The sequence below is a fragment of the Trichechus manatus genome, unplaced genomic scaffold, assembly GCF_000243295.1.
Source record: "Trichechus manatus latirostris isolate Lorelei unplaced genomic scaffold, TriManLat1.0 scaffold00310, whole genome shotgun sequence".
In the NCBI taxonomy this organism is placed as follows: Eukaryota; Metazoa; Chordata; class Mammalia; order Sirenia; family Trichechidae; genus Trichechus; species Trichechus manatus.
The window spans coordinates 52,678-65,114 of NW_004444246.1; the positions used below are offsets into that span (position 1 = coordinate 52,678).

Here is a 12,437-nt window from a genome sequence, read left to right on the forward strand (position 1 = left end):
TGGGTTCTCTGTCACTCGCAAATGAAAGGGACCTGACAGAGTCCTGTTCTCAAGACTGGAACATCTGCTCAACTGACCCACTCAGCTTTGTCCACTTTTAAGTGTCTATAGGCCCCCTGACCATCTCAGGCCTGTGATCCTGATAATGTACTTGTGATACCACTTTGGACTTCTGGCCATGAAAGAGCAAAGTGAGGAACCTAAGGTATAAAGATAGCATAACAGGTCTTTCTATAGCATGGCAGAATGGTAGACAGCATGGACACTGGAGCCTGGTGGACTGTACCACTCACTAGCTCTGTGACACTGGCGACTACTTATTGTAACTAACTCCCTGTGCCTGACTTTCCTCATCTGCTAAGTGGATGTACTGATAGTACTTAGCTTGTAGGGTTGTTCTGAGGATTAGATTTATGCATGTTAAGCACTTACAACAGTGTCTAGCACATAGTAGGCATTACACAAATGTTCTACATTAGAGTTGGTTACTATTAATTTTTTAAAAATTTTTATTGTGTATTAGGTGAAAGTTTACAAAGCAAATTAGCTTTCCAGTCGATAGTCTGTATGTATATAAAGTGTTCCATGACATTGGTTTCATTCCCCACAATGTGCCAGCACTACTGTTGGTTACTATTAATTTTGTGAAAGATACATTAGAAAGAAGAGTTTTGAGATATCCCTGTTAATCAGCCACAACAACAGTCTAGCTAAGAGACAATAAGGGCAGTGGCAGAAGGGTGGAAAGGGGCGAGGCGGGGCAAATGTAAATGATATACCAGAGGTACACTGAGAGGCCTAAGAGACCAACTAAGTGGAGGCAGGCATGGTTGTGGGGAGAGGGAGTGGTTAAGATCACTCTGTGGTTTGAATGACAGTTGTTGGTGAACCATCACGTATGCCCCCGACTCATGGCAACCCCATGCACAGTGAGATCAGGCTATTGTGATCCATAGGGTTTTCATTGGATGAGTTTTGGAAGTAGATCTCCAGGCCTGTCTTCCTAGTCTGTCTTAGTCTGGAAGCTCCACTGAAACCTGTTCAGCATCATTGCAACATGCAATCCTCCATTGACAGATGGGTGATGGCTACACGTGAGGTGCATTGGCTGGGAAGGGAACCCAGGTCTCCCACATGGAAGGTGAGAATTCCATTGCTGAAACACTACTGCCTTTTTGAATGAATGACAATAGAACTTGAAAAATTTAACTTTGGCTTTGGAACCAGAGGGGGATGGGTTCACATCCTGGCCCTACCCACTTTTTAGCTGTGACATTTTTGGAAAAACTACTTAACTTCTTTGAGGCTCAGATTCTCTGTCTTAGAATGCGGATAATACTAGGTTCTATCTCAAAGGATTTTTCTGAGGATAAATAAGACAGGATATATTTAGTAGTTAGCACAAATGATGGAACAGGGGTTTAGTAAATGCTAGCTATCATTCATCGCAAGGTCTCAGAAACTGGATTCCTTCTTGTAAGTATCTAAGGTATTTTATCATTTTATCTGTATTCACCTCAGGGAAAAGAACTTACTATCTGCAAGGCTAGTAGAAATCTTTTTAAATGACTAGACATTTCAAATAGTTTAAAATAATTCTTCATGTACAGCCATATTTGGGTGGGGTGACTGGAAAACACACTGGCATTGACAATGAACGCGGATCAGTCTAAGGATGTGTTCCAGCACCTACCTCTGACTTCTGACCACTCGTGTAAAGTTCAGGCAGCTGCATGAGTGTCTCTGCAGACACGTCTTTCTCCAAAACACCATAAATGATGGGAGGGGCAGAGGTGAAGAGTAGGTTGAAGAAGATCAAAACCCAATAGTCAGTCATGGATGTTCCTGAAAACCCACAGAAGAACTGGTACCAGAAAAGGAGGTTCACATAGGCCTAGGGATACAAACAGGAACATTCAGGTCTTAGTAACAGCAGCCCACGCTATGACCACACATTCCTACATGCCATTTTTAGCCGTGTGATCTTGGCCTCTCTCAAATTCAGTCTCCTCACTTATAAAATGAGAGACCACAACCTACTTTGCAGTTTTTCTTGGTAAATGTTTTATTAAATCAAAACACACACACACACACCTCTTACTATATGGTGCTAGGTACTGTTCGAAGTGCTTCAGAACAACTTGGAAATTATTATTGTTCCCATTTTATAGATGAAAAAACTGAAGCACAGAGAGGCTAAGGAATGTGGCCAAAGTTACCCAGATAGTAAGTGGCAGAGCCAGTACTCAAACTGAGATGTTTCAGCTCTAGATGAAGAGTACCTAGTCCAGTGCCTAGCAAGCACAAGCACAAGCACAAGCACCAAACAAATGCTCGTTCTTCTGCTTTCTGGGTCCATAATTACTTTCTGGTGATGAAGTGGGATGGGGCCGCTAGGGTAACCAATTGGCCCAGTTTGCCTGGAACTTAGGGGATTCCCAGGATGTGGGGCTCTCAATGCCAAAACTGGGACAGCCCCAGGCAAACCAGCACAACTGGTTACCCTAGAGGCTAGGTCAAAACATCCTATAGTATTTTGTGTCAGGCAAATGAGGCAAGCCATAGGAAAGGACAATGGACTTAGATTTAGGGGGTTTGGTTTCAAGGCCTGGGGGTACTTCTTACTGATTGTGTGACTTTAGGCCATTTTCTTAATTTCTCTGAATTTTAGTTTCCTGACCTGTTAAATGAGAATTACAGATTCAGGGTTTAGTAACAACATCAAGTCAGGGAGTGACCATAACCTGTATCAGGTCCCTGGGTGGCACAAACGGTTTGTGCTTGGCTACTAACCAAAAGGTTGGCTGGTTGGAACCCACCCAGTGACACTGCAGAAGAAAGGACTGGTGATCTACTTCCAAAAGATTACTGCCATGGGAAATCTTATGGAGTGCAGTTCTACTCTTGTACACGTGGGCCACCATGGGTTGGAACTGACTCAATGGCAATGGATATGGATTTTTGTAAAATACAAAGTACCTTGCAAATGTTAAAATACTATTATCATTAGTGTTACAGATTTACTAGAACACCTTATGACACGGCTACAGTCCTTAGAATAGACTACATGATGGACACACAATATACCAAGCTCCTGGAAATGTATCATTTTTAGGTGCATGTGGTTTGGGCACAATTCTGGGGAGTGAATCCATAGTCTTCATCAGTATCTCAAAAGTTGTCCATGGCCCAAAAACCATGGTCTTAGTAAGATAAGTGATTCTAACGGCTCCTTGTACCAGCCCTTTCTCCACATTCAATACAACACTCCTTGTTTGGCTAGATAAACAAGATGTAGAAATTAAGTCTGGAGGATACTGGTATGATGGATTACAGAGCAGAAACCAACAGGGGTCCTTACTCCCTGATGATGTTCTCTCTACAAAGGAATACTCCCTCTCTTTCTAAGAGCAAGTAGCATTTCTTTCTAGTATTAGATTTCTTAACCCTTAGGTTTAATCTAGGGATGGTGGAGATGGGGTGGGGTTGCGGCAGAGTGAGGACAAGGTAGAAAAATGCAAAGGTATTAAAAAAAAAACAAAAAACCTGGGGGGGGGGTACTCCTCTGTAGAAGTCATTGGCTACTAAGTTCTGGAATTTTAAATTACAAGTCATACCTTTCTTCAATATTATATAAGTGAATCAAAAATGACCTCTGTGTATTGGCCCCAGGTTGTTTACTTCTTCAAAGCAAGCTGAGGCCGATTAGCCCAAAAAGCCCACCAGCCCCAAACTCAAATTTGTACATACCCAATTGTTTTAAAAATACCCCAAGTAAGCAGATTTTTAGTCTCTTACAGCTTGTCTGCTTTACACACCCAGCAAAACTGCGCCCAACATCTGCTATCCCTAGATAGGATACAACCCTGTAGTTATAAGGACCCCTAGCTGCGTCTGTCCTTTGGACTTCTCTGACCCAGGGACTCCCTAGCTTGCTGCAGGAGGACCTTATCAAGTCACATGTAAGCTCCCCCTTCTTTTTCTTCTTCCCTAGGATTTTTCATGACCTCTTCTCTTTCTGGTGGCCTCCTGCACTGGGAGTCCTCCTGCTGTGGGGGACCACCTCCTGCATGTGGCTGTCAATGCCCCAGCCCCCATAAATAGTTTGTGCAATGCTATCTTGCTATCTTGTGGTCCTATCTTTTTTCTTGATCAGCCCCAAATTCCCTCAAATTCACTACACCCAGAATCACACACTCAGGAAGAGACTTTAAGAATTTAAAATATTTTCTTACAGTGTCTGAGTTTTATTAAAGTCTGAATAAATAACTAAGTCTGACTAGTATTTAGTCAGCTTAGTGTAGGACACTTTCTCCTTATCCTGTATATAACCGTGATTGAACACTGAGCGCTTCCATTGTGCTGCAGGAAAAAATGATCCTACTGACAGACATACACACAGATCTAAATTACACATGTGGAGTATACTAAAATGATCCATTTAAACTTTTTTCTATAAATATAGCATTTCACTGTTGCTGTATGCCATCAAGTCAATTCTGACTCATAGCAACCCTTTATGACAGAGTAGAACTGCCCCATAGGGTTTCCTAGGCTGTATCTTTACAGGAACAGATCATCAGGTCTCCTTTCCATCAAAGCTACTGGTGAGTTTGAACCACCAACCTTTTGCTTAGCATCCGAGCATGTAACCATTGTGCCACCAGGGAAGAAGAGACTTACGTGAAGCAATCTAAGTTCAACAAGATTTTATAAAAGAGGAAACTGAACCTTAAACGGTGTTCAAAGGTTGCACCAGATAGAGTCAGAATTTTAATCAAATTCTGCCTTTTAGGGATTATATAATCCTAACAAAGTTGTTTCCCATCAAATAAGTATCAAGCACAAATACACTGTCTAGGCTTGCTAGAGAATTCTTGCATCTGTGAGTGCTAGCAGCTACAGGCTAAGCCACGATACTGGTTTTCATCTGTGTCTGTGTCTGCAGTAAACCACAAGGAATATCAATTTGGGGACAGCAAACGCTTCTTGGTATCTCCTGTAAATCAGAAGCAAACGTTTTCATTCCCTACTGATGGGCAGTGTTAAACATTTCATAATTTTGCTTGTCACAGCCTTTTTATGGAAGGTCAAGAACTGGATTTTAAATGAACCAGACAGGACTTAATTGAATTTAAATGCATAGGGAGTAGAAAATTCTAGCAGATGGACAAGGCTAGCAATTTGCTGTCAGTAGCTGAAACATAGCACATTCTCCAATTATTTCTGGAAAGACAGCAGGAGTGCTCCTGGCTGCTTCCACACATCAAGGCAAAGTCAGCTAAGTGCAGGACACTTCCTCTCCATCCTTTATGCAACCATGATTGGAAAGGGGTAGGGATGAATTCTCTGGAGTCACATACCACATTTTTGTAGAAAAAATAGAGAATCATGTTGGAAAGTCGCGTGTAACACCAGTGCCCATGGACAAGAAGGAGCTTGCTGAGATGTCTGAACTGAGAAATGGCAAAGTCACTGGCCATCACTGCCTGCAGAGGCAAAGGGGAGAGAAGACCACTCTGAGTAATCAAACAGGTTAGAACAGGGACACAGAACGGGCAACCTGACCTTCATCAGGCTCAGATCAGTCAAATCTGTGCTTAAACCTTATGTACATTCCAAACAAAACCCATGAATACAGAGCCTCAATTGGCTGCCCAGAGCTAACACTCAGCTTTCCAATATGGTTACATGAAACAAGACTTCTTACTTGGTTACTATTCATGATGTAGTTTCAGCAAATGAACTTTCCAGAAAAAGCAGCCCTCAGCAAGAGCTCTATCTTCTTCATTACAATGTGCATTTGCCTTCTCCTCAATGAGGAGAAGAGTAAGAAGTATCGGAGTCATGACTTTATATGACTTTGTATAATGTGTCAGGCAGAGGTATTTGGATTCCTCATCTTACAGAGAGATAGCATGATTTACAATTCTCCAGAAACCTAAGTCTCATATCCCATCTTCTTCTGACAGCATTCATTCTATACAAGAAAAACAGACTTGTGGATGACAAGCTTTTATCTGAATTTTGCACCTTGAATTCTATTGTAAACACACACCAGAGCAAATAGGACACTCCCACCTCCCTATTTCCTTCATTCTCCCTTCTCCCTCTGCCTCCTCCCTCTCTCTCTCTCAATACTGTTAGGTTCTTTATTCAAATCCTTAGTAGCTTTTTTCAGTGTAAGAATTTACATAGATACTGCAGGGCTAAAAATATGCATTCCTATGATGCAGATAGGCTCTAGTTTTTAAACCGAACAAGTGAACAACACACCCAAAATTAGCCAGGAAGATACTAGGCACATAATCCAAAAACCCATTGCTGTTGAATCAATTCTAACTCATAGCAACTCCATAGGACAGAGTAAAACTGCCCCATAGGTTTTCCAAGGAGCAGCTGGTGGATTCAAACTGCTGACCATTTGGTTCACAGCCAAACACTTAACCACTGCACCTCCAGAGCTCCAGGCACATAATACGCACTCAGTAAATAACCGATGGATGAACAGATAAACTTCCTGCCTCCCAATCCTGGGCTATCTGCAGTCAGCCTCACTCTACTGCAGAGATCTTATCACGGAGAATAAGCCAAGCCCTTGGCTAGGTTCTCTAGAGGACTAAAACCAGTGAAGCATACATATAATAATTATATATAGAGAGATTTATCTCAAGGAAATGGCTCCCACAGTTGTGTAGGCTGGCAAGTCCCAAATCTATGGATCAGGCAACAGGCTGGAGGCTTCTCCTGACTCACATGTTTGCAGGAGCTGACGAACCCAAAATCGGCAGGTCAGGTGGCAGGCTGCTGGCTCACGTCCCAAGAACCAGAGTTCAGAGGATGACAAGTCGGATGCAGGATCCAGAGAGAGCCTTGCCAGAACATCCATATATACTGGATGCAGGCCAAACCTCCAAGGAAACTGATTGGCTTTCAACTGATTGGCTTTCAACTGACTGACCTCTCACATCAGATCACAAAATGGAGGATGATTACACAATATCTGCCAAACCACTGAGAATCATGGCCTAGCCAAGTTGACACATAACCATCATAGAGGGGCAGGTCAAGGTCATAGTCCTTGGGTGCACAATATTCACTCACCTGCATGCCTTCTTGACCTGAGATCCCTATTCCGATATCTGCCACTTGTATCATACTAACATCATTGGCACCATCACCTTTATAAGATAGGAAAAAATGGCAAGAGAAACATAATGAGGGGTAAGGTTGTTGTTGTTGTTAGGTGTTGTCAAGTCAGATCCAACTCACAGAGACGTACAACAGAACAAGAGGTGAAGAAAGGGTGGTAAACTTTGCAAATCAATAGTGGCCACTAAAACAAACAAACAAATCCTTCAAAATTTTTCCCTTTTCTCCAAATTACCTGGAAGCTAGTTAAGCAAGAATGGACTGTGGCTTCCCACTGATATCAGGAAAAAGTCCAAACTCCTTAAGACTGCTTTAAAGTCCTTCATGCTACGGTACCTACCCGGACTAATCTCTCCTTTTTCCATGCCATCCACTTTACTTTCAGTTCTCCAAATGTACCCTGTTCCTTCTAGCCATTGCACATGCTCTTCTCTATTCTCATAACACTGTCCTCATCACCCCCACCCAACCTGGCTGGATTTCAATTGCTCTTGCTCTCTGTTTAGATGTCACTTCCTTTGGGAAACCTTCCCACATCCCTCAAGAAGAGATCAGATGCCCCTTCCTTAGGCTCCAGCACCACCCCGTGTGTATCTCTATCATAACGTATTATGGTTACATATAGATTTATTGGTCTCTCCCACACATTGGAAACTTCTTAAAAGGAGGTACTACATTCCGGCTGGTAACAGGCATTTGTTGTTTCCAACTACTCGCCAACCACTTGCCTGCTTTCTGGGAACTGTACCTTGGTTTTCCTTGGGTACTCTGGACCCATGTAGTTTGTTAGGGTGAAGCCAAACCGCCAAATTTACAGGTGGGCATTCAGTCCAGACCTCCCAATCAGCATCTTCTGTTCCCGGCCTCAATGATTGATTCAGGGATGGACACATGACTCAATTTAATTAATATAATTGAAAAGTCCAGGGGTTCTACCTTCAGGAACACTTGGATCCAGGGGCTTGAACAACTCATTCATTTATATGTTCATTCAACAAAATAATTAAGCAAAATTGAACTCTAATTCTGGTATTTTACTATAGCAACCTAAAAAGAAGTGTTAACGTTTTCCCTGAGGTTGCTAATGGGAGAAGATGTAAGCTGGGACTTTTCAGTAGCTACATCACCAGTACGAGGGAGAGGCTGTTTGAGACTGGAAGAAATCTAGGGGAAAACAGAGACTGAAAGATACAACTGGGCCCACATCTTGCTAAACTCTAAATATTGGAGTGTCTCAAGCCTTAAATGGCTCTTCTCATTTATACTCATTTTTCAGTGATCCCATCTAATATCAAGACTTTAAATATCATCATTAGACTTAAAACTCCAAAATTTGTATCTCTAGCCAATTCCACATTTCCAAATGGCAGATGTTTATACCCAGCTGTCTACTGAATAGGATCACTTAGCCACTTAGGCTTTTCAAACTTAACAAGTGCAGCACCCAACTCCTGATTCCCCCTCCTCCATCTTGATACGTGGCAGCTCCCTCCTTTCTGTTCTCAGACAAAACTTGGTGTTATTTTTAACAACTCTCTCATATAATGTATCTAATTCATCAGCAAATGTCACTAGCTCCTCCTTCAAAACAAGTTCATTACCTGACCATATTGTACCACCTCTACTGCTACTATCTAGGCTCAAGGCACCATCTCGTAATTATTTTAATAGTCTCCAAATTGATTTCCTTACTTATGTCCTTGCACCCCAACCCACAGCCTCTCAACACCCAGCCAAAGTGATCCTTCTTTTTTTTTTTTGGCTACAGTTAGGATTAGCATTAGAGCTCTGGTTAGGTTTGGAGGTACAGTCAGGGTTAGGGTTTGTTTTAGCATTAGGGCTCAGTTTAATGTTAGGAATATGGTTAAGTTCAGTGTTAGAATTAAGGTTAGGTTTAAGTTTAGGGTTAGCGCTACTACTGGGTTGGGGTTAGGGCTACAGTAATGGTTAGTGTTAGGGGTAGGGTTAGGTCTGGGGTCAGGGTTATGGTTATGGTTGGGGTTATGGTTAACTCTGGGGTAAGGGTTAGGGTTAGGTAAAGTGATTCTTTTAAACCTAAGGCAGAGCATGTTCCTTCTCTGTTCAAAATCCTCCAATGCCTCTCTATCTCTCTTAGGTAAGAGCCAAAATTGTATAATGGCCTCTAAGACCCTACATGATCTGGCCACCTGCCACCTCTATGATCCTCACTAACTTGCAAAAATCTCTTTCCCTCCCTCAATCTGCTCTGGCCTTGGACACACCAAGCACAGTCCACCTCATAGATGTTACTTTCACTGTCCACTCTGCCAGGAATGTTCTCCCCTCAAATCACTCACCCATGGATCCATCCCTCCTCATTTCCTTCATCTCTGCTTACATACAACCTTATCAATGAGACAGTCTCTAAAATCCATATTTATACTAGTAGTATCCTTCCCATCCCTAACCTTGCACAACCCCATAACCCTGCTTTGTTTTTCTCAATAGCATTTCTCACTATCTGATAAGCTATATATTTATCTTTTCATTTGTTTGATTGTTCTACTGAATGTTCCCTCCCCACTAGAACGTAAGTTTCATAAGAAAAGCCACTCTGTCAGTTTTATATACTCTTGCATCTCCATTGCTTAGAAAAATGCCTAGTACTTAGAAGGCACTGAAATACATACTGGATGGATAAATAAAAGAATTGTTCATGTCCCCAGATTCAACTTTCCTAAAGCTAGAACTCCTGGATTCTTCAGTTCTGTGAGTCAGTACATTACCCTACTTAAGCCAGTTGAGGTGGGGTTCTGATATATAACCGAAATAATTCTGTTATATTGTTTTCTGTGTCACATCCCTACTACCTGGTTCATAGCAGGTCAAACAGGTGATGGAGGGAAAAGAAGAAGGCAATGAAAGGAGGGAAGAGAAAAAGGTAAAGTAAGGGAGGAAGGGAGTCAAGAAAGACAGACAGATGTACAGACAAAAGGACAGACAGAAGGATTTTCCCCTGGTTTGGTGTGAAAAGGAGAAGCACAGAGTGTGGTCCCATCTCTACTCACCAATGGCCAAGGTCATCACTCGGAGATGGTTGCGCACCAATTTTACCACCTCACTTTTCTGCAGGGGTGTAGCTCGGCAGCAGACCACAGCTTGACACCAAGCAGTCAGCTCCAGGAACTGCCTTTGAAGACTCTCCTGCAGGGCAAACTCTAGGGTCTTCCCAGTGATAACAAGTCCGGCTCGGAGCCCCAAGTGCTGGTGGACAGGAGGTTGGCATAAATCCTCACTTAAGGGTACTTGCTCTGGAGAAGTATGATTATTCTTCTGAAGTTCTTTCAAAATTGTGCTCATCAGCATCTCACAGGCATCCTTGAAACAGTAGGCAAAGACAGTCAGCCTTTGGGGCTCCTGTGGTGACAACATCCACCTATATTGGTCATTTTCATTCTTTAGCAATTGCTGCATCAAGGCAACTCCAGGGAATAAATATTCTGTTACTTTCAAAGACCTCACAGCCCTTCCACAGGGAGTTCTGTGTGTATATAGGGATGGGTTAAAAGGATGTCCTCTTCAATTTTACAGCTAAGAAATAGCTGGAGAATTTCTTCTTTATATGTGCACTGTTGCCTTTTCAAACAATGAATCTCAAAAGCCCTTTGGTCTCATTCTACCATTTATTAGATGCTTGACCTTAGGCAAATTATGTAACCTCTTTGAGTTTTAATTTTCTCATCTGAAAAATGGGAATATTATCTTCAGCATAACACTTTTTTTGTGAGGAATAAGTGAAATAATGTAATATGCCAAGTTCCTAGTATAAGGCATGACAATAACAGATATTTAAAATAATAATTACTGATTTTATCTTCTCTTTGACTCAATACATTATGCATTCATTCATTCACTAAGTATTTATTGAGAACCTACTATATATTAGGAACAATTCGAGGTCCTAGGGAATGTCAATGAACACAGAAATTCCTGCCCTCATGGAGTGTACATGCTGATCTAGATATATTCTTAGTGGTGCTTATCCTATTTGGTTTGTGTACATACCTCCATTCTCCTCACTCCACCTTAGTTAGTAAGTTCTTTAAAGGTAAATAATACTTTTAATTTATCTACGAAGCCTTTGTAATGTCCAAAACAGTGTCATAGCAGGCATCTAATACATGGTTGTTGAATGAGTTCTACTCAAGAAGATTAACAATATGCTTATCCAGAAATTATTCTGTAAATGACCACTAAGGAGGAACTAATATATCCAGGAGCAAAAATTTAATTTTACACACTAAGTCCGAAATACTTTATTCATGAAAGAGTCCATTACTCAGAGTCCATTTACTCTTATTTTAAATTCTGTTTTATCAAGCATTTCTCAGTTTACAACAGAATAAAAGGGTTAAGGAAAGAGTGGATACATATATGTAGGCATGGCACAACGAAGACTTAATAACCATTATTATGGATTGAATTGTGCCCCCCAAAAATATGTGTTGTAAATGCTAACCTCTATGCCTGTGGTTATAATCCCATTTGGAGATGGGTTGTCTTTGTTATGTTAATGAGACAAGATTAGTGCAGGGTGTGTTTTAAGTCAATCTCTTTTGAGATATAAAAGAGATTAAACAAGCAAGCAAGAGAAGCAGAGACAGGGGAAGTGAGATGCCAAGTCAATGAAGATGGTCCAGGAGCAGGAGCTCAGAAGAGACAAGGACCTTCCTTCAGAGCCAACAGAGACAGAAAGCCTTCCCCTAGAGCCAGTGCCCTGAATTTGGACATCTAGCCTCCTAAACTGTGAGAAAATAGATTTCTGTTTGTTAAAGCCACCCACTTGTGTTATTTATGTTATAGCAGCACTAGATAACTAAGACAACCATGTAGACTCTAAACAAGAGTCTCAAATTTTAAATGGAGCTACTTGGCAACTTTTTTCTTAGGAACAAATGATCCTATATACCTCAAAAGCACCGAGGGAAAAGCATACAAAGATGAACCAAAAAGGCTCATTATAGGCTCAATATATAAGAGTAAAAATTTATTTTTAAAAGCCTACTGGGGTTTGGTTAAATTAAAATGGTAAATTTATAAATTAAAATACTCTGCAGTCACTGAAAAGCAAGATGTCTATTAAATTGTCTATTTATAAGAGGAAGGAGCCCTGGTGATGCAATGGTTAAGTGCTCAGCTGCTAACCAAAAGATTGATAGTTTAAACCCACCCAGTGACTCCACAGGAGAAAGACCTGGTGATCTGCTCCTGTAAAGATTACAGCCTAGAAAACCCTATGGGGCAGCTCTACTCTGTCACATGGG

General features: G+C 41.5%; 1 protein-coding gene across 3 annotated transcripts in view; it reads right to left on the reverse strand.

Moving 5' to 3' along the window:
• ATP10D (ATPase phospholipid transporting 10D (putative)) overlaps window positions 1-12,437 on the reverse strand; it is a 170,786-nt gene that overhangs the window by 27,682 nt on the left and 130,667 nt on the right. For all 3 annotated transcript variants that reach the window (XM_012559790.2, XM_023725451.1, XM_023725452.1), the window contains 4 exons: window positions 10,182-10,491; window positions 7,105-7,181; window positions 5,364-5,489; window positions 1,694-1,894 (listed from right to left, as the gene is read on the reverse strand). In XM_012559790.2, coding sequence (XP_012415244.1) covers window positions 1,694-1,894; window positions 5,364-5,489; window positions 7,105-7,181; window positions 10,182-10,491 — 714 coding nt within the window. The remainder of the gene's footprint in view (window positions 1-1,693; window positions 1,895-5,363; window positions 5,490-7,104; window positions 7,182-10,181; window positions 10,492-12,437) is intronic.